Here is a 20,713-nt window from a genome sequence, read left to right as displayed (position 1 = left end):
AGGGCCATTCCAGCGAGCATTTGGGCTGCGTTTGAAGCCGCCTGTTGGAGGTGAGAGGTCGCCCTGTAACCCACGGCGCCAGGGGTGAGAGGTCGGCCTGTATCCCACACTGCCAGAGAACATAAGAAATAGGAGCAGGAGTCGGCCATTCGGCCCCTCGAGCCTGCTCCGCCAGTTAATACGATCATGGCTGATCCGATCATGGACTCAGCTCCACTTCCCCGCCCGCTCCCCATAACCCTTCACTCCCTTATCGCTCAAAAATCTGTCTTTCTCTGTCTTAAATATATTCAATGTCCCAGCCTCCACAGCTCTCTGGGGCAGAGAATTCCACAGATTCACGACCCTCTGAGAGAAGAAATTCCTCCTCATCTCAGTTTTAAATGGGTGGCCCCTTATTCTAAGATCATGCCCCCTAGTTCTAGTCTCCCCCATCAGTGGAAACATCCTCTCTGCATCCACCTTGTCGAGTCCCCTCATAATCTGATACGTTTCGATAAGATCACCTCTCATTCTTCTGAATTCCAATGAGTAGAGGCCCAACCTCCTCAACCTTTCCTCATAAGTCAACCCCCTCATCCCCGGAATCAACCGAGTGAACCTTCTCTGAGGTGAACGGTTGTCCTGTAATCCACAGTGTGGCCCAACAAATCTCCCCCCCCGCCCCCATCGCTGGAGATAATCTCTGCTTGCTCCGCTCTGATCCCCTGCCCCTCTTGCTCCCCCTCTCTTCCCCCCCCTCAGAGAACTACGAGCGGCTGGAGGCGGACAAGAAGAAGCAGGTGCTGAAGAAGCGGAAGTGCGTGGGCCCGACCATCCGCTACCACTCCGTGACCATGCCCCTCATCACCGAGCTGTCCGTGAAGGAAGAGAATGTGGACGTGGAGGGGTGAGTGAGCGATCCCTGGGGGGGGGGGGGGGGGGGAGAGAGAGAGAGTGAGGGATTCTGGGGGGGAGACTGAGGGATTCTGGGGGGGGGGGGGGAGAGAGAGTGAGGGATTCTGGGGGGGGGGAGAGAGTGAGGGATTCTGGGGGGGGGAGGGGAGAGAGAGTGAGGGATTCTGGGGGGGAGACTGAGGGATTCTGGGGGAGGGGTGGAGCGAGGGATTCTGGGGGAGGGGGGAGCGAGGGATTCTGGGGGGGGGGAGCGAGGGATTCTGGGGGAGGGGGGGAGCGAGGGATTCTGGGGGAGGGGGGGAGCGAGGGATTCTGGGGGAGGGGGGGAGCGAGGGATTCTGGGGGAGGGGGGGAGGGAGGGATTCTGGGGGAGGGGGGGAGGGAGGGATTCTGGGGGAGGGGGGGAGGGAGGGATTCTGGGGGAGGGGGGGAGCGAGGGATTCTGGGGGAGGGGGGAGCGAGGGATTCTGGGGGAGGGGGGGAGCAGGGGATTCTGGGGGAGGGGGGGAGCGAGGGATTCTGGGGGAGGGGGGGAGCGAGGGATTCTGGGGGAGGGGGGAGCGAGGGATTCTGGGGGAGGGGGGGGCGCGAGGGATTCTGGGGGGGGAGGGGCGAGGGATTCTGGGGGGGAGGGGTTCTGGGAAAAGGGGGGAGCGAGGGATTCTGGGGGGAGGGGGGAGCGAGGGATTCTGGGGGGAGTGGCGGGAGCGAGGGATTCTGGGGGGAGTGGCGGGAGCGAGGGATTCTGGGGGGAGTGGCGGGAGCGAGGGATTCTGGGGGGAGTGGCGGGAGCGAGGGATTCTGGGGGGAGTGGCGGGAGCGAGGGATTCTGGGGGGAGTGGCGGGAGCGAGGGATTCTGGGGGGAGTGGCGGGAGCGAGGGATTCCGGGGCAGTGAGGGATATTAAGGGAATCGAGGGATATGGGGATCGGGCGGGAAAGTGAAGTTGAGGTCGAAGATCAGCCGTGATCTTATTAAATGGCGGAGCAGGCTCGAGGGGCCGAATGGCCGACTCTTGCTCCTATTTTTACGTTCTTGAACCCCTTGGAGTGAGGAATCGAATTTTTGCACAGCAAGCACCCATATATATATTTTTTACGTGATGTTGGTTGAGGGATAAATATTGGCCCAAAGTTGATCAGCCTTAGCTTAGTGGGTAGCACGCTCTCGAGGGGCAGTACTGAGGGAGCGCCACACTGTCGGAGGGGCAGTACTGAGGGAGCGCCGCACTGTCGGAGGGGCAGTACTGAGGGAGCGCCGCACTGTCGGAGGGGCAGTACTGAGGGAGCGCCGCACTGCCGGAGGGGCAGTACTGAGGGAGCGCCGCACTGTCGGAGGGGCAGTACTGAGGGAGTGCCGCACTGTCGGAGGGGCGGTACTGAGGGAGTGCCGCACTGTGGGAGGGGCAGTACTGAGGGAGCGCCGCACTGTCGGAGGGGCGGTACTGAGGGAGTGTCGCACTGTCGGAGGGGCAGTACTGAGGGAGCGCCGCACTGTCGTAGGGGCAGTACTGAGGGAGCGCCGCACTGTCGGAGGGGCGGTACTGAGGGAGTGTCGCACTGTCGGAGGGGCAGTACTGAGGGAGTGCCGCACTGTCGGCAGGGCAGTACTGAGGGAGTGCTACACTGTCGGAGGGGCAGTACTGAGGGAGCGCCGCACTGTCGGAGGGGCAGTACTGAGGGAGCGCCGCACTGTCGGAGGGGCAGTACTGAGGGAGCGCCGCGCTGTCGGAGGGGCAGCACTGAGGGAGTGCCGCACTGTGGGAGGGGCAGTACTGAGGGAGCGCCGCGCTGTCGGAGGGGCAGTACTGAGGGAAAGATCCTGCGACACTATATCGGAAGAAGTTCTCCCCGGTGTCCTGGGGCCAATATTTATCCCTCAACCAACATCACTAAAACAGATGATCCGGGTCATTATCACATCGCTGTGTGTGGGAGCTTGCTGTGCGCAAAATGGCTGTCGCGTTTCCCACAATACAACAGTGAGCGCACTCCAAAAAAACAAGTACTTCATTGGCTGTAAAGCGATTTGGGAATGTCCGGGCGGTCGTGAAAGGTGCTGTATAAATGCAAGTCTTTCTCTTTATCTCCCCCCCCCCCCCCCCCCCCCCCGGCCTCGCCAGTTTGGACCACGAACCCCAGCCGCCGCCGGAGACGCCGGCAGCAATGGCCGCCGGCAGGTGCCTCCGCAACTTTGTCACCTTCAGCGACGACGCCAGCTTCGAGCGGGCCTTCCCCAAGCCCCGGCCCTCCAGGGCCCCCCCCGCCCGCGAGCTCTGCCCCGTCACCCACAAGCCGGCCCTCTACCGCGACCCCATCACCGACATCCCCTACGCCAACATCCGGGCCTTCAAGATCATTCGCGAGGCCTACAAAAAGTACATCACCGCCCACGGCCTGCCCAACACCCCGGGGGCAGGGGGCGCCCAGCCCGAGCAGGGGGCCCGCACTCGGCAGAAGATCATCATCAAGCAGGCCGTGCCCCCCACCTGATACCCCCCACCCAGCCGGAGACGCGGAGGGGACTGTACCGTTTAACAGCGACTCTGAAAAGGCCGGCGGTTTCTGGGCCCGTCGCCGCGGACTTGCGGTTTTGAAACCGCCGCGATTTTTCTCTCGGGTTATGCGTCGACTGTGAGACGGGCAGACAGACGGAGAGACACAGTGTGAAAGAGAGAGAGAGAGAGAGAGAGAGAGAGAGACACAGAGCGCGAGAGAGACCGAGACAGGCAAACGTGGGATATCGACACAGTAAGGGGCAGAATGGAAGGTTGCGGGCAAGGGAGAATGACACAATTGAGGCAGTGTAGAGGGAGCTTTACTCTGTATCTAACCCCGTGCTGTACCTGCCCTGGGAGTGTTTGATGGGACAGTGTAGAGGGAGCTTTACTCTGTATCTAACCCCCTGTACCTGCCCTGGGAGTGTTTGATGGGTCAGTGTAGAGGGAGCTTTACTCTGTATCTAACCCCCTGTACGTGCCCTGGGAGTGTTTGATGGGACACTGTAGAGGGAGCTTTACTCTGTATCTAACCCCCTGTACCTGCCCTGGGAGTGTTTGATGGGTCAGTGTAGAGGGAGCTTTACTCTGTATCTAACCCCGTGCTGTACCTGCCCTGGGAGTGTTTGATGGGACAGTGTAGAGGGAGCTTTACTCTGTATCTAACCCCGTGCTGTACCTGCCCTGGGAGTGTTTGATGGGACAGTGTAGAGGGAGCTTTACTCTGTATCTAACCCCCTGTACCTGCCCTGGGAGTGTTTGATGGGACAGTGTAGAGGGAGCTTTACTCTGTATCTAACCCTGTGCTGTACCTGCCCTGGGAGTGTTGGATGGGACAGTGTAGAGGGAGCTTTACTCTGTATCTAACCCCCTGTACCTGCCCTGGGAGTGTTTGATGGGACAGTGTAGAGGGAGCTTTACTCTGTATCTAACCCCCTGTACCTGCCCTGGGAGTGTTTGATGGGACACAGGTTGTCTGAACCGGAAAGCAGTCTATGTCTCAGTGTGTTCGTGACTAACGTTTGAATCTTTTTTTACAAATTAATAAAAAAAGAAATCTAAAAATTACGAGTTGTCTTGGTAAAAGTCTGTTATGTTTGTGCACTAACACGTGCTGTAAGACCCGTGCGGTTTCCGTGAGAGTGAAATCTTCACGTGTACTGTGAGAAACAGCCATCAGTATCCTACCACCTCCTGCCCGTTGACCGATAGCGGGAGGCTGTACCCGCTGGTTGGGATGTCTGGGCCTCGGGAGCGTGGTCTAAAAATTAGAGCCAGACCTTTCAGGAGTGAGATTAGGAAACACTTCCACACACACACAGGGTTGGTAGAGGTTTGGAACTCTCTTCCGCAAACGCCAATTGATGCTGGGTCAGTTCATTTGAAATCTGAGATTGGTGAGATTTCTGTTAACCAATAGTCGTTGAGGGAAGGGGAGGGTGGGACTGGTTTGCCGCACGCTCCTTCCGCTGCCTGCGCTTGCTTTCTGCACGCTCTCGGCGACGAGACTCGAGGTGCTCAGCGCCCTCCCGGATGCACTTCCTCCACTGAGGGCGGACTGGTCTTTGGGCCCAGGGACTCGCAGGTGTCGGTGGGGATGTTGCATGGCAGATGCAGTATAATGTGGATAAATGTGAGGTTATCTACTTTGGTGGCAAAAACACGAAGGCAGAATATTATCTGAATGGCGACAGATTAAGAAAAGGGGAGGTGCAACGAGACCTGGGTGTCATGGTACATCAGTCATTGAAAGTTGGCATGCAGGTACAGCAGGCGGTGAAGAAGGCAAATGGCATGTTGGCCTTCATAGTGAGGGGATTTGAGTACAGGAGCAGGGAGGTCTTACTGCAGTTGTACAGGGCCTTGGTGAGGCCTCACCTGGAATATTGTGTACAGTTTTGGTCTCCTACTCCGAGGAAGGACGTTCTTGCTATTGAGGGAGTGCAGCGAAGGTTCACCAGATTGATTCCTGGGATGGCAGGACCGACATATGAAGAAAGACTGGATCGACTAGGCTTATATTCACTGGAATTTAGAAGAATGAGAGGGGATCTCATAGAAACATATAAAATTCTGACGGGATTGGACAGGTTAGATGCAGGAAGAATGTTCCCGATGTTGGGGAAGTCTAGAACTAGGGGACACAGTCTAAGGATAAGGGGTAAGCCATTTAGGACCGAGATGAGGAGAAACTTCTTCACTCAGAGAATTGTGAACCTGTGGAATTCTCTACCACAGAAAGTTATTGAGGCCAGTTCGTTGGATATATTCAAAAGGGAGTTAGATGTGGCCCTTACGGCTAAAGGGATCAAGGGGTATGGAGAGAAAGCAGGAATGGGGTACTGAGGTGAATGATCAGCCATGATCATATTGAATGGTGGTGCAGGCTCGAAGGGCCGAATGGCCTACTCCTGCACCTATTTTCTATGTTTCTATAAGATTCTGAGGAGGCTCGACAAGGTAGATGCAGAGAGGATCTCTGGTTTTTGCCTCTCCCAGGAGATCCCATGGCTCCGGTCGGGGTGGAGTGTAGAATGTTTCAGTGTAAGGGGTGTCGCAGTTGTGTGGGACGGACTGGTTGGGCTGGGTGCTCTTTGCCTTTCCGCCATTGTTCAATGTTTATGGGTTTATATGTAACCTTCAGGGCTGCTGACCGAGGGCCGTGTGGCTCTTTGTCGGCCGGCATGGACACGATGGGCCGAAATGGCCTCCTTCAGCGCTGTAAATTTCTATGTTTCTAGGACGTTTCCCCTCGTGGGGGGAATCTAGAACTAAGGGGGCACATAGTTTCAGAATATTTAAAACGAAGATGAGGAATTTCTCAGAGGGTTTCAAATCCGTGGAATTCTCTGCCCCAGAGAGCTGTGGGGGCTGGGTCATTGAATATATTTAAGGTGGAGAGAGACAGATTTTTGATAAGGGAGTGAAGGGTTATGGGGCGTGGAAGTGGAGCTGAGTCCATGATCGGATCAGCCATGATCGTATTAAATGGCGGAGCAGGCTCGAGGGGCCGAATGGCTGACTCCTGCTCCTATTTCTTATGTTTTTATATTTAAGGCGCCTGTTTCTGATCGGGTCTGCCGGTGGAAACATCTTCTCTACGTCTATCTTATTGAACACTTACATAATTTTAAAGACCTCTGTCAGGTCACCTCTCAACCTTCTCTTTTCTAGAGAGCCCCAGCCTGCTTGGTCTTTCCTGATGGGTACAACCTCCCAGTTCTGGTATCGTCCTCGTAGATCTTTTCTGCCCCCTCTCCAGTGCCTCTATCCTTTTTATAATGTGGAGACCAGAAATGTGCACGGTGCTCCAAGTGTGGTCTAACCAAGGTATACACCAGCCTAATCCCACTTTCCCGCTCTCGGTCAGTAGCCCTGTAGGTTACGGCACTTCAAGTGCGCATCCAGGTACTTTTTAAATGTGGTGAGGGTTTCTGCCTCAACCACCCTTTCAGGCCGTGAGTTCCGCCCCAGACCCCCACCACCCTCTGGGTGAAGAAATTTCCCCTCGAAACCTCCCCCTAATTACATTAAATGTATGCCCTCTGGTTGTTGACCCCTCTGCCCAGGGGACACAGGTCCGTCCTATCCACTCTATCCAGGCCCCCGACACACCTCAATCAGGTCTTCCCTCAGCCGCCTCTGTTCCAAAGAAAACAGACCCAGCCTCTCCAATCTCTGCCCGTCGGCAAAATGGTAGAGGAGGAGGTATCAGGTGAAAGAAGGCATAGCAAGGGAGATCCGAACACCTCGGACCATTCTGCACAGGACAACTGTTACAACTTGCTCCAGGCTAGCCTCTGCCATTTGGTGGATGTGCATCTGGTCTGGCTAGGAGTACCTCTGCCAAAGCTACACCACGGGGTAGAAATCCCGACGTCCTGAGCCTGTACGAAGTTTCTATGAACCCGTGAAGACATCGGGAAAAGCTGGTTTTCATCGCGCAATGCGCATGCACTGAAAACCGGCTTTTCCGATCTGTCCAGCTGGAGCTGGACAGATCCAACGCATATTGGGAGCAAGGTCTTTTGTATGGCTCAGAGGCATGGACGACTTGCAGAAGACACATCAAGTCGCTGGAGATATACCACCAACGATGTCTCCGCAAGATCCTGCAAAGCCCCTGGGTGGACAGGCGCACTGACGTCAGTGTCCTTGCCCAGGCCAACATCCCCAGCATCACCATAGGCAGTCCCTCGGAATCGAGGAAGACTTGCTTCCACTCCCAAAGTGAGTTCTCTGATGGCGGAACAGTCCAATACGAGAGCCACAGACCCCGTCACAGGTGGGACAGACAATCGTCGGGGGAAGGGGTGGGTGGGACACGTTTGCCGCACGCTGCCTGCGCTCGACCTCTTCACGCTCTTTGCGTTGAGACTCGAAGAGCTCAGCGGCCTCCCGGATGCACTTTCTCCACCTTGGGCGGTCTTCGGCCAACGATCACCCAACATCGAAGCACTGACCACACTCGACCAGCTCCGCTGGGCGGGGCCACATTGTCTGCATGCCCCCGACACGAGACTCCCAAAGCGAGCGCTCTACTCGGAACTCCTTCACGGCAAGCGAGCCAAAGGTGGGCAGAGGAAACGTTACAAGGGACCACCCTCAAAGCCTCCCTGATAAAGTGCAACATCCCCCACCGACACCTGGGAGTCCCTGGCCCAAAGACCAGGCCGCCCTAAGTGGAGGAAGCGCATCCGGGAGGGCGCTGAGCACCTCGAGTCTCGTCGCCGAGAGCGTGCAGAAACCAAGCGCAGGCAGCGGAAGGAGCGTGCGGCAAACCAGTCCCACCCTCCCCTTCCCTCAACCACTGTCTGTCCCACCTGTGACAGGGACTGTGGCTCTCGGATTGGACTGTTCAGCCAGCAAAGGACTCACTTTAGGAGTGGAAGCAAGTCTTCCTCGATTCCGAGGGACTGCCCATGATGATGAGCAAGATTGCGGGATTTACGCATATCATGCCCAGCAAATGTCCTCAAAAAATCTTGCGCCTGAAAATGCTGGCGCATAGCCCACTGTTACAGGCGCAAGTGTTTTAAAACACACAAACATATTAAAATAAAGTTATGAAAACCTATTTTATTAAAAACCCTTCCCACTACGGTAAATTTATTTTAAGGCATAATTTTCTAAACTTTTTTTTCAAAGTCAATTTTTTTTTATAAGACATTAATAACTAATTTAAATGAATCTTAAATATGCAGTGTATATTTTCTGTTTTTTTATTAGAGTTTGGTTGGGTGGGATGGGGGGTTGCGGAGTTCCCATTATTATGAATGAGAAAATACTGAGCTGTGATTGGCTGTCCGGGCCCACATGACTCCTGCGCGCGTCCCTACGAGCACGCGCTACGACGCGCTGGCAGAGGAGGCCAGCGGACCGCGAACTCGAGCAAGTGCAGCAACTGCAGGTAGGCGCGCATTTTCTCTCTCAAATCTAGTCGAGCGCCCGCGGGAAGGAGAAACCGGGATTTCTGCGCCCATATCCCGAGGAGGGCTGAGCGCTTGACGAATGAACCCGACGGTTTGCCATCTTGGCATCCTATTTGAGCTTGAGATGAGCTTGTGCCCGCCATAGCCCTCTAATCATCAGGGACTGCCGCCTTCCGCCCTTGCCTCAGCTCATCCGCTGCGGCAAACGCTCAGCCACGCCTTTCCCTACTTCGTGGCCACCGCCAACGATGTCTCCGCAAGATCCTGCAAATCCCCTGGGAGGACAGACGCGCCAACGTTAGCGTCCTCGACCAGGCCCAACATCCCCAGCATCGAAGCACTGACCACACTCGACCAGCTCCGCTGGGCAGGGCCACATTGTCCGCATGTCCCCCAGACACGAGACTCCCAAAGCAAGCGCTCTACTCGGAACTCCTTCACGGGCAAACGGGCCAAAGGTGGGCAGAGGAAACGTTACAGGGGACCACCCTCAAAGCCTCCCCTGATAAAGTGCAACATCCCCACCGACACCTGGAAGTCCCTGGGCCCAAAGACCAGGCCGCCCTAAGTGGAGGAAGTGCATCCGGGAGGGCGCTGAGCACCTCGAGTCCCGTCGCCGAGAGCGTGCAGAAAGCAAGCGCAGGCAGCGGAAGGAGCGTGCGGCAAACCAGTCCCACCCTCCCCTTCCCTCAACCACTGTCTGTCCCACCTGTGACAGGGACTGTGGCTCTCAGATTGGACTGTTCAGCCACCTAAGGACTCATTGTTAGAGTGGAAGCAAGTCTTCCTCGATTCCGAGGGGCAGCCTATGGTGATGACTTCGGGGCGGTAAAGTTTGCGCCCAGCAACAGTTTGCGCCTTGGTCAGCGAAATTGGGCGGTTGGGCCCCCGAGTGTGGGGCGGAACGGGGCACTAAGGGAGGCGTTGCACACCTCTCTCAGGACGGGAGTCCGGCTGAGCATGGGAAGATCCCATAGCTAAAGAGCCGGCTCTGGAATGCTGAGAGAGAGGCAGTACTACTCAGCACTGCCCCTCCGACAGTGCGGCGCTCCCTCAGTACTGCCCCTCCGACAGTGCGGCGCTCCCTCAGTACTGCCCCTCCGACAGTGCGGCACTCCCTCAGTACTGCTCCTCCGACAGTGCGGCGCTTCCTCAGTACTGCTCCTCCGACAGTGCGGCACTCCCTCAGTACTGCTCCTCCGACAGTGCGGCGCTCCCTCAGTACTGCTCCTCCGACAGTGCGGCGCTTCCTCAGTACTGCTCCTCCGACAGTGCGGCACTCCCTCAGTACTGCCCCTCCAACAGTGCGGCGCTCCCTCAGCACTGCCCGTCCAACAGTGCAGCGCTCCCTCAGCACTGCCCCTCCGACAGCGCGGCGCTCCCTCAGCACTGACCCTCCGACAGTGCGGCACTCCCTCAGTACTGCCCCTCCGACAGTGCGCCGCTCCCTCAGTAATACACTGGAGCATCAGCCTAGATTTCTTTTGTGCTCATGTCCCTCATCAAAGGCAGTCCCTCGGAATCGAGGAAGACTTGCTTCCACTCTAAAAGTCAGTTCTCAGGTGACTGAACAGTCCAATACGAGAGCCACAGTCCCTGTCACAGGTGGGACAGACAGTGGTTGAGGGAAGGGGAGGGTGGGACTGGTTTGCCGCATGCTCCTTCCGCTGCCTGCGCTTGGTTTCTGCACGCTCTCGGCGACGAGACTCGAGGTGCTCAGCGCCCTCCCGGATGCACTTCCTCCACTTAGGGCGGACTGGTCTTTGGGCCAGGGACTCCCAGGTGTCGGTGGGGATGTTGCACTTTATCAGGGAGGCTTTGAGGGTGTCCCTGTAACGTTTCCTCTGCCCAACTTTGGCTCGTTTGCCGTGAAGGAGTTCCGAGTAGAGCGCTTGCTTTGGGAGTCTCGTGTCGGGGGCATGCGGACAATGTGGCCCTGCCAGCGGAGCTGGTCGAGTGTGGTCAGTGCTTCGATGCTGGGGATATTGGCCTGGTCGAGGACGCTAACGTTGGTGCGTCTGTCCTCCCAGGGGATTTGCAGGATCTTGCGGAGACATCGTTGCTGGTATTTCTCCAGCGACTTGAGGTGTCTACTGTACATGGTCCATGTCTCTGAGCCTTACAGGAGGGCGGGTATCACTACAGCCCTGTAGACCATGAGCTTGGTGGCAGATTGGAGGGACTGGTCTTCAAACACTCTTTTCCTCAGGTGGTCGAAGGCTGCGCTGGCGCACTGGAGGCGGTGTTGGACGATGTCTGCCCTTGCCGATAATAGGCTCGCTGGAGTGGGACTTGAACCCACAACCTTCTGACTTCGTACTACCCACTGAGTCGCAGCTGACATAAAGGCAAGTCTTACTTCAGTCAGTGCAGTATAATGGCAGCGCAGCCTTCGGCCATCTGAGGAAAAGAGTGTTTGAAGACCAGGCCCTCAAATCTACCACCAAGCTCATGGTCTACAGGGCTGTAGTGATACCCGCCCTCCTGTATGGCTCAGAGACATGGACCATGTACAGTAGACACCTCAAGTCGCTGGAGATATATCATCAACGATGTCTTAGCAAGATCCTGCAAATCCCCTGGGAGGACAGACGCACCAACGTTAGCGTCCTCGACCAGGCCAACATCCCCAGCATCGAAGCACTGACCACACTCGACCAGCTCCGCTGGGCAGGGCCACATTGTCCGCATGCCCCGACACGAGACTCCCAAAGCAAGCGCTCTACTCGGAACTCCTTCACGGCAAGCGAGCCAAAGGTGGGCAGTGGAAACGTTACAAGGGACCACCCTCAAAGCCTCCCTGATAAAGTGCAACATCCCCACCGACACCTGGGAGTCCCTGACCAAAGGCCAGTCCGCCCGAAGTGGAGGAAGTGCATCCGGGAGGGCGCTGAGCACCTCGAGTCTCGTCGCCGAGAGCGTGCAGAAACCAAGCGCAGGCAGCGGAAGAAGCGTGCGGCAAACCAGTCCCACCCTCCCCTTCCCTCAACCACTGTCTGTCCCACCTGTGACAGGGACTGTGGCTCTCCTATTGGACTGTTCAGCCACCTGAGGACTCACTTTGGAAGCAAAGGGACAATGAAGATGACTTCAACATGCAAAAGGACAGTCTTATTCCCTTTAGATATAACTGACAGTCGGCCCAATGCTGAGTGCTGGCACTAGATGGCGCCTCCAGACCTGATAGGCCCCCTGTGCTTTTGCCAACTTGATCCCAGATGAGTAAATGCTGATTTGAGGACAGAGAGTTCGAGTCCAGCTCCACCCCGGCTAGCGACTGCACAAACCTTCCATTTCCAGCCGGCAGCCTCGGGTAAGCAATTTTAGAAAACCGCTCAGTCATGTCTATTAGAATTTAAAGCCCGCTTTAAAAAAAAAACCCTCTTTACTTGAGCAGCCGAAAGTTAGAAACTTTGAAAAAGTTTGCCCTGTGAGCGCGTCAGTTGCACAGAGCAAAGTTGGAGTGAAATTGACATTTCGGTCGACTAATTCTGCAAATATTTTTAATCTTGAACGCTCTGTCTAATTTATTGCATGCAGTTAATTTATTGCAACGCATTGCAACAAGTCTGGGTCTCGTCAGGGAGCTATCGCAAACTTTATAAAGTTTAATTATAATTAAGTGCATTAACTTTCTTGGGCAGGCAGTGCTATTTCTGCCTTCGAATGTGTTTCCATGCTGACAATATTGCCGATACAGGGTTCAATTGCAGGGACTTATTTAGCTGTGCCTGTTTATTTGGCTGACAAGCAGAGAATTCAGCTCCCTTGTTAAGGATGTAATGCATTATTTAATACTCAGTGGTATTAAATAATGTGCAGGGACAGAGGGACTGGGGTGATGGTGGACTGGAGAAATCCTTGAAGGTGGCAGGACATATGGAGAGAGCAGTTAGCAAAGCATATGGGATCCTGGGCTTCATAAGAGGTACAGAAAGAAAGATTTGGATTTATCTAGCACCGTTCACCATCACCAGACGTCTCAAAGCGCTTTACAGCCGATTTTACAGCTGCTTTTTTGGAGTGTGGTCACTGTTGTATTGTGGGAAATGCGGCAGCTCAATTTGCGCACAGCAAGCTCCCACACACAGCGATGTGATAATGACCCGGATCATCTGTTTTAGTGATGTTGGTCGAGGGATAAATATTGGCCCCAGGACACCGGGGAGAACTCCCCCTGCTCTTCTTCCAATAGTGGCCCCGGGATCTTTTACATCCACCCGAGAGGGCAGACGGGGCCTCGGTTTAACGTCTCATCTGAAGGACGGCACCTCCGACAGTGCGGCGCTCCCTCAGTACTGCCCCTCCGACAGTGCGGCGCTCCCTCAGTACTGCCCCTCCGACAGTGCGGCTCTCCCTCAGTATCGCCCCTCCGACAGTGCGGCGCTCCCTCAGTACAGCCCCTCCGACAGTGCGGCGCTCCCTCAGTACCGCCCCTCCGACAGTGCGGCGCTCCCTCAGTACCGCCCCTCCGACAGTGCGGCGCTCCCTCAGTACCGCCCCTCCGACAGTGCGGCGCTCCCTCAGGACTGCCCCTCCGACAGTGCGGCGCTCCCTCAGTACCGCCCCTCCGACAGTGCGGCGCTCCCTCAGTACCGCCCCTCCGACAGTGCGGCGCTCCCTCAGTACTGCCCCTCCGACAGTGCGGCGCTCCCTCAGTACTGCCCCTCCGACAGTGCGGCGCTCCCTCAGTACCGCCCCTCCGACAGTGCGGCGCTCCCTCAGTACCGCCCTTCCGACGGTGCGGCACTCCCTCAGCACTGTCCCTCCGACAGCGCAGTACGGTGCTCCCTCAGTACCGCCCCTCCGACAGCGCAGTACGGTGCTCCCTCAGTACTGCCCCTCCGACATCGCAGTACGGCACTCCCTCAGTACCGCCCCTCCGACAGCGCAGTGCGGCGCTCCCTCAGCACCGTCCCTCCGACAGCGCAGTGCGGCGCTCCCTCAGCACCGCCCCTCCGACAGCGCAGTACGGTGCTCCCTCAGCACCGCACTGGGAGTGTCAGCCTAGATTTATGTGCCCGGGTCCCTGGAGTGGACCTCGAACCCACAACCTTCTGACTCGGAGGCGAGGGAGAGCTGCCCACTGAGCCACAGCTGACACTTAAAGAGTACAAAAGTAGGGAAGTTATGCTGTGAACCATTATGAAACTCTGGTCAGGCCACAACTGGAGAATTGTGTCCAGCTCTGGTCACCACATTTTAGGGAGGATGTGAAGCACCTTGAGAGGGTGCAGGAGATTGACCAGAATGGTTCCCGGGATGGTGGGATTTTAGCTACGAGGTTAGGCTGGAGAAGCCGGGGTCGTTCTTCTTGGAACAGAGGAGGTTGTGGGGAGATTTGATAGAGGTGTACAAGAATTGTGGCGGGTTTGGATAGGGTAGACAGAGAAGGGTTGTTCCCATTAGCTGATGGTCCAAGGACTAAGCGACACAGATTTGCGGTTTTTGGGCAAGAGATACAGCGGGGGATGTGAGAAGGAACTTTGTTTTACACAACGAGTGGTAATGACCTGGATCTTGCTGCCTATGAGGATGCTGGACGGGGAGATGATCAGTGATTTCAAAAGGAAATTGGATTGGCACTTGAGGGAGATAAACTTGCAAGGCTACATACAAAATCGGAGCAGGAGTAGGCCATTCGGCCCATCGAGCCTGCACCATTCAATATGATCATGGCTGATCCTCTATCTCAACACCATATTCCCGCTCTCTCCCCATACCCCTTGATGCTTTTTGTTTCTAGAAATCTATCTCCCTCTTAAATATATTCAGTGACGTGGCCTCCACAGCCTTCTGTGGTAGAGAATTCCACAGGTTCACCTCCCTCTGAGTGAAAACATTTCTCCTCATCTCGCTCCTAAATTTCCTACCCCGTATCCTGAGACTGTGTGACCCCTTGTTCTAGACTTCCCAGCCCCGAGAAACATCCTCCCCACATCCAGTCTGTCCAACCCCGTCAGAATTTTATACCTTTCAATGAGATCCCCTCTCATTCTTCTAAACTCCAGTGAATACAGGCCCGGTCGACCCAATCTCTCCTCATACGACAGTCCTGGCATCCCAGGAATCAGTCTGGTGAACCTTCGCTGCACTCCCTCTATGGCAAGTATATCCTTCCTTAGGTAAGGAGACCCAAACTGAGGGAGATCCAGTTGAGGGAGTGCAGCAAAGGTTCACCAGACTGATTCCCGGGATGGCAGGACTGACATATGAAGAAAGACTGGATCGACTAGGCTTATACTCACTGGAGTTTAGAAGAATGAGAGGGGGTCTCATAGAAACATATAAAATTCTGACGGGACTGGACAGGTTAGATGCAGGAAGAATGTTCCCGATGTTGGGGAAGTGTAGAACCAGGGGTCACAGTCTAAGGATAAGGGGTAAGTCATTTAGGACCGAGATGAGGAGAAACTTCTTCACTCAGAGAATTGTGAACCTGTGGAATTCTCTACCACAGAAAGTTGTTGAGGCCAGTTCGTTGGATATATTCAAAAGGGAGTTAGATGTGGCCCTTACGGCTAAAGGGATCAAGGGGTATGGAGAGAAAGCAGGAATGGGGTACTGAGGGAATGATCAGCCATGATCATATTGAATGGTGGTGCAGGCTCGAAGGGCCGAATGGCCTACTCCTGCACCTATTTTCTATGTTTCTGTGTCCGCGCTGGCCGACAAAGAGCTGCAAGGCCCTTGGTCAGCAGCCCTGAAGGTTACATTTTTTTTTCTTTCAAAAATATACTTTATTCATATAAAATTTTCACGATACGTTGGAAAATAGTTCAGTTCCTTGCGTTCAGCAATTCCATACAATTCGTTTGGATGCTAACAGCAGTTCCATACAATGCACTAGCGTGCATTTCATTTCAAGGTACAGTGTAGTACAATCCGTAAATCACGTTACGTAGCACTGTGCAAATCAGGGTATTACATGGAGCAGGTAACAACAGGTTTACATTCCATTCCAGGATACATTTCAATACCGATCGCGAATCGCGTTACCTGTAGCACTGTGCACTTGACAGCAGTACACGGAACGGATGAGAATACATTTACATGTCTTTACAGGTTACTAAACAGTGCAGAGATTTGCATTATACATGGCACAACACAAGTGTGTTTCAGTACCTGGTGTTCTATGTATAACAAGCAGATTAACAAGTACAGGCCGAGGGGGGGTCTGATTCCATCCCCCTGGGTTTACCTTAAACTCTGGCCCTTCCCCACCGTGCCTTTGCGGCGACTGCACTAACCTTTAGTGCGACCCTCAGCACGGAGTCCTGGATCTTGGATTGCGCCAGTCTGCAACGCTCGGCCAGGGGACATCTCCTTGCTCTGGAAGACCAGCTCGGGTTGACCAAAGCGCCATATAAACCTGTGAACAATGAACAATGACGGAAAGGCAAAGAGCACTCGGCCCAACCAGTCCGCCCCACACAACTGCGACACCCCTTACACCGAAACATTCCACACTCCACCCCAACCGGAGCCAGGGGATGCCCTGGGAGAGGCAACAACCAGATTAAAAACCCAGGCCAATTTTGAGGGAGGAAAAAATCTGGGAAAATTCCTCTCCGACCCATCCAGGCGATCGACACCAGTCCAGGAGATCACCCTGGCCGTATTCGATTCCCTGCAGCACTTACCGTTATATCTGCGCCGGCCAACAAGAGGTCATCCAGTCTAATCCCAATTACCAGCTCTAGGTCCGTAACCCTGCAGGTTACTGCACTTCAAGTGCCCATCCAACCATCTCTTAAAAGTGGTGAGGGTTTCTGCATCCACCACTCTTCCAGGCAGCGAGTTCCAGATCCCCCACAACCCTCTGCGTAAAGAAGCCCTCCCTCAAATCCCCTCTAAACCTTCCACCAACCACCTTAACACTATGCCCCCTCGTAATAGCCCCCTCCTGTTATTTAGCAGCTCTTCCTCTCCTCTCCCTCAAGATGTTGATCCAGCAGAACTCTTCCACCTCTCCTGGAGACGCACAGTCTCCCTGATCGTGGGCAGGCAACCTTTCCAGCTCCTCCTTCCTCGGGCTCCCATGCTCCCAAGGGGCAGCGTCTCTCACACTCAACAGCTCTACAACTATTTTCGTGTAAACTGCAAATTAAGTGCCCCCTTATTAAAGGGGCGCTAAAACCGACAAATTTGCACGCAGTTTGGGTCTCCTTACCTAAGGAAGGATATACTTGCCATCAAGGGAGTGCAGCGAAGGTTCACCAGACTGATTCCTGGGAGGGCAGGACTGTCGTATGAGGAGAGATTGGGTCGACTGGGCCTGTATTCACTGGAGTTTAGAAGAATGAGAGGGGATCTCATTGAAAGGTATAAAATTCTGACGGGGTTGGACAGACTGGATGCAGGGAGGATGTTTCCCCCGGGGCTGGGAAGTCTAGAACAAGGGGTCACACAGTCTCAGGATACGGGTAGGAAATTTAGGACCGAGATGAGGAGAAATGTTTTCACTCAGAGGGAGGTGAACCTGTGGAATTCTCTACCACAGAAGGCTGTGGAGGCCACGTCACTGAATATATTTAAGAGGGAGATAGATAGATTTCTAGACACAAAAGGCATCAAGGGGTATGGGGAGAGAGCGGGAATATGGTGTTGAGATAGAGGATCAGCCATGATCATATTGAATGGTGCAGGCTCAAGGGGCCGAATGGCCTACTCCTGCTCCGATTTTCTATTTGTTTCTACGTCAAGGATCAAATTAAAATTTGGTTTGTACCCTCCTGGAACCAGCTCGACTATCTCGGTCGACCAGATGGCCCTCTCTGTCCCTGATCTGGCCAGGGCAACTCCCCCTTCAGGCTTATCAACAGACCAGGCCCCGGGAGCACCGAGTGTCTGCGCACAGATACATTTTCTTAGTATCTTACAGCACAGGAAAAAAAGGAGTTGCATTTATATAGCGCCTTTCACCACCTCAGGACGTCCCAAAGCCAACAAAGTACTTTTGAAGTGTGGTCACTTTTGTATTGTGGGAAACGCATCAGCTCAATTTGCGCACAGCAAGCTCCCACACGCAGCGATGTGATAATGACCCAGATTATCTGGTTTTAGTGATGTTGGTTGAGGGATAAATATTGGGCCCAGGACACCGGGGAGAACTCCCCCTGCTCTTCTTCCAATAGTGGCCCCGGGATCTTTTACATCCACCCGAGAGGGCAGACGGGGCCTCAATTTAATGTTTCATCTGAAAGACGGCACCTCCGACAGTGCGGCGCTCCCTCAGTACTGTCCCTCCGACAGTGCGGCACTCCCTCAGTACCGCCCCTCCGACAGTGCAGCTCTCCCTCAGTACCGCCCCTCCGACAGTGCGCAGTTGATGGGCTGCAAAGCGCTTTGTGAAGCGCTTTTTAAAAAAGGAGGGAGAGAGAAAACAGGGAATTATAGACCGGTCAGCCTGACCTCGGTAGTGGGTAAAATGATGGAATCAATTATTAAGGATGTCATAGCAGTGCATTTGGAAAATGGGGACATGATGGGTCCAAGTCAGCATGGATTTGTGAAAGGGAAATCATGCTTGACAAATCTTCTGGAATTTTTTGAGGATGTTTCCAGTAAAGTGGACAAGGGAGAACCAGTTGATGTGGTATATTTGGACTTTCAGAAGGCTTTCGACAAGGTCCCACACAAGAGATTAATGTGCAAAGTTAAAGCACATGGGATTGGGGGTAGTGTGCTGACGTGGATTGAGAACTGGTTGTCAGACAGGAAGCAAAGAGTAGGAGTAAATGGGTACTTTTCAGAATGGCAGGCAGTGACTAGTGGGGTACCGCAAGGTTCTGTGCTGGGGCCCCAGCTGTTTACACTGTACATTAATGATTTAGACGAGGGGATTAAATGTAGTATCTCCAAATTTGCGGATGACACTAAGTTGAGTGGCAGTGTGAGCTGCGAGGAGGATGCTATGAGGCTGCAGAGTGACTTGGATAGGTTAGGTAAGTGGGCAAATGCATGGCAGATGAAGTATAATGTGGATAAATGTGAGGTTATCCACTTTGGTGGTAAAAACAGAGAGACAGACTATTATCTGAATGGTGACAGATTAGGAAAAGGGGAGGTGCAACGAGACCTGGGTGTCATGGTACATCAGTCATTGAAGGTTGGCATGCAGGTACAGCAGGCGGTTAAGAAAGCAAATGGCATGTTGGCCTTCATAGCGAGGGGATTTGAGTACAGGGGCAGGGAGGTGTTGCTACAGTTGTACAGGGCCTTGGTGAGGCCACACCTGGAGTATTGTGTACAGTTTTGGTCTCCTAACTTGAGGAAGGACATTCTTGCTATTGAGGGAGTGCAGCGAAGATTCACCAGACTGATTCCCGGGATGGTGGGACTGACCTATCAAGAAAGACTGGATCAACTGGGCTTGTATTCACTGGAGTTCAGAAGAATGAGAGGGGACCTCATAGAAACGTTTAAAATTCTGACGGGTTTAGACAGGTTGGATGCAGGAAGAATGTTCCCAATGTTGGGGAAGTCCAGAACCAGGGGACACAGTCTAAGGATAAGGGGTAAACCATTTCGGACCGAGATGAGGAGAAACTTCTTCACCCAGAGAGTGGTGAACCTGTGGAATTCTCTACCACAGAAAGTAGTTGAGGCCAATTCACTAAATATATTCAAAAGGGAGTTAGATGAAGTCCTTACTACTCGGGGGATCAAGGGGTATGGCGTGAAAGCAGGAAGGGGGTACTGAAGTTGCATGTTCAGCCATGAACTCATTGAATGGTGGTGCAGGCTAGAAGGGCTGAATGGCCTACTCCTGCACCTATTTTCTATGTTTCTATGAAGCCCTGAGACCGTGCGTAGAAATGCAAGTTCTTTTTATGCTACTCCGTTGCTTTTGGCGTTTCCGACAGGTCCCACTGCTGCTGACGGAGGTGGAGCAGAGAGGCAGACAGACAGGGAGCAAGGAGATTGACCCCGGTCGGACACACCACACACACCGATCCGCTAATGGCGCAGCTCGACATGGAGAAGTACCTGGACATCGACGAGGACAAGATCCTTGGGCAACTCTCGGAACACGAGCTGGATCTACTGGACTTCGAGCTGGCCGAGATGGACCCTGAGGTGAGCACCCGTCTCAACAGAATCGGAGAGATTTACATCACGGAATCTAGAACCACGGGGCACATAGTCTCAGAATAAGGGGCCGCCCATTTCAAACTGAGATGAGGAGGAATTTCTTCTCTCAGAGGGTTGTAAATCTGTGGAATTCGCTGCCTCAGAGAGCTGTGGAAGCCGGGACATTGAATAAATTTAAGACAGAGATAGACAGTTTCTTAACCGATAAGGGGGCGGGCAGGGAAGTGGAGCTGAGTCCATGATCGGATCAGCCATGATGGTATTAAATGGCGGAGCAGGCTCGAGGGGCCGAATGGCCGACTCCTGCTCCTATTTCTTATGTTCTTATGTAATGAGGCCATCGTGTGTCTCTCTCCCTCTCTCTCTCTCCCCCCTCTCTCTCTCTCTCCCCCCTCTCTCTCTCTCTCTCTTTCCCCCCTCTCTCTCTCTCCCCCCTCTCTCTCTCTCCCCCCTCTCTCTCTCTCCCCCCTCTCTCTCTCTCCCCCCTCTCTCTCTCTCCCCACCTCTTTCTCTCCCCTCTCTCTCTCACCCCCCTCTCTCCTCTCCACCCCTCTCACTCCCCGCCTCACTCTCCCCCCCTCTCTCTCCCTCTCTCTCTCTCTCACCACCCCTCTCTCCCCTCTCTCTCTCTCCTCCCTCTCTCTCCCCGCCTCTCTCTCCCCGCCTCTCTCACCCCCCCTTTCTCACCCCCCCTCTCACCCCCCCCTCTCACCCCCCCCTCTCACCCCCCCTCTCACCCCCCCCTCTCACCCCCCCCTCTCACCCCCCCCTCTCACCCCCCCCCTCTCTC

General features: G+C 54.4%; 2 protein-coding genes across 3 annotated transcripts in view; both read left to right on the top strand.

Annotated features, from left to right (window-relative positions):
• The window catches only part of LOC139240193 (vacuolar protein sorting-associated protein 72 homolog), a 31,807-nt gene extending 12,025 nt beyond the window's left edge, over positions 1 to 19,782 (top strand). The window contains exons 5-6 of one of the 2 annotated variants that reach the window (XM_070868630.1): positions 745 to 889; positions 19,695 to 19,782. In XM_070868630.1, coding sequence (XP_070724731.1) covers positions 745 to 889; positions 19,695 to 19,710 — 161 coding nt within the window. In that variant the 3' untranslated portion in view covers positions 19,711 to 19,782. Of the gene's footprint in view, positions 1 to 744; positions 890 to 3,019; positions 4,463 to 19,694 lie in introns of those variants that run through there. The other variant, XM_070868629.1, reaches the window with a different exon arrangement.
• Positions 19,783 to 19,791: 9 nt separating this feature from the next.
• The window catches only part of tmod4 (tropomodulin 4 (muscle)), a 30,907-nt gene continuing 29,985 nt past the window's right edge, over positions 19,792 to 20,713 (top strand). The window contains exon 1 of the mRNA XM_070868631.1: positions 19,792 to 19,908. Coding sequence (XP_070724732.1) covers positions 19,792 to 19,908 — 117 coding nt within the window. The remainder of the gene's footprint in view (positions 19,909 to 20,713) is intronic.

Source organism: Pristiophorus japonicus, chromosome 30 (assembly GCF_044704955.1).
Source record: "Pristiophorus japonicus isolate sPriJap1 chromosome 30, sPriJap1.hap1, whole genome shotgun sequence".
Taxonomy (NCBI): Eukaryota; Metazoa; Chordata; class Chondrichthyes; family Pristiophoridae; genus Pristiophorus; species Pristiophorus japonicus.
This window is presented reverse-complemented; position numbering and strand designations above follow the sequence as displayed.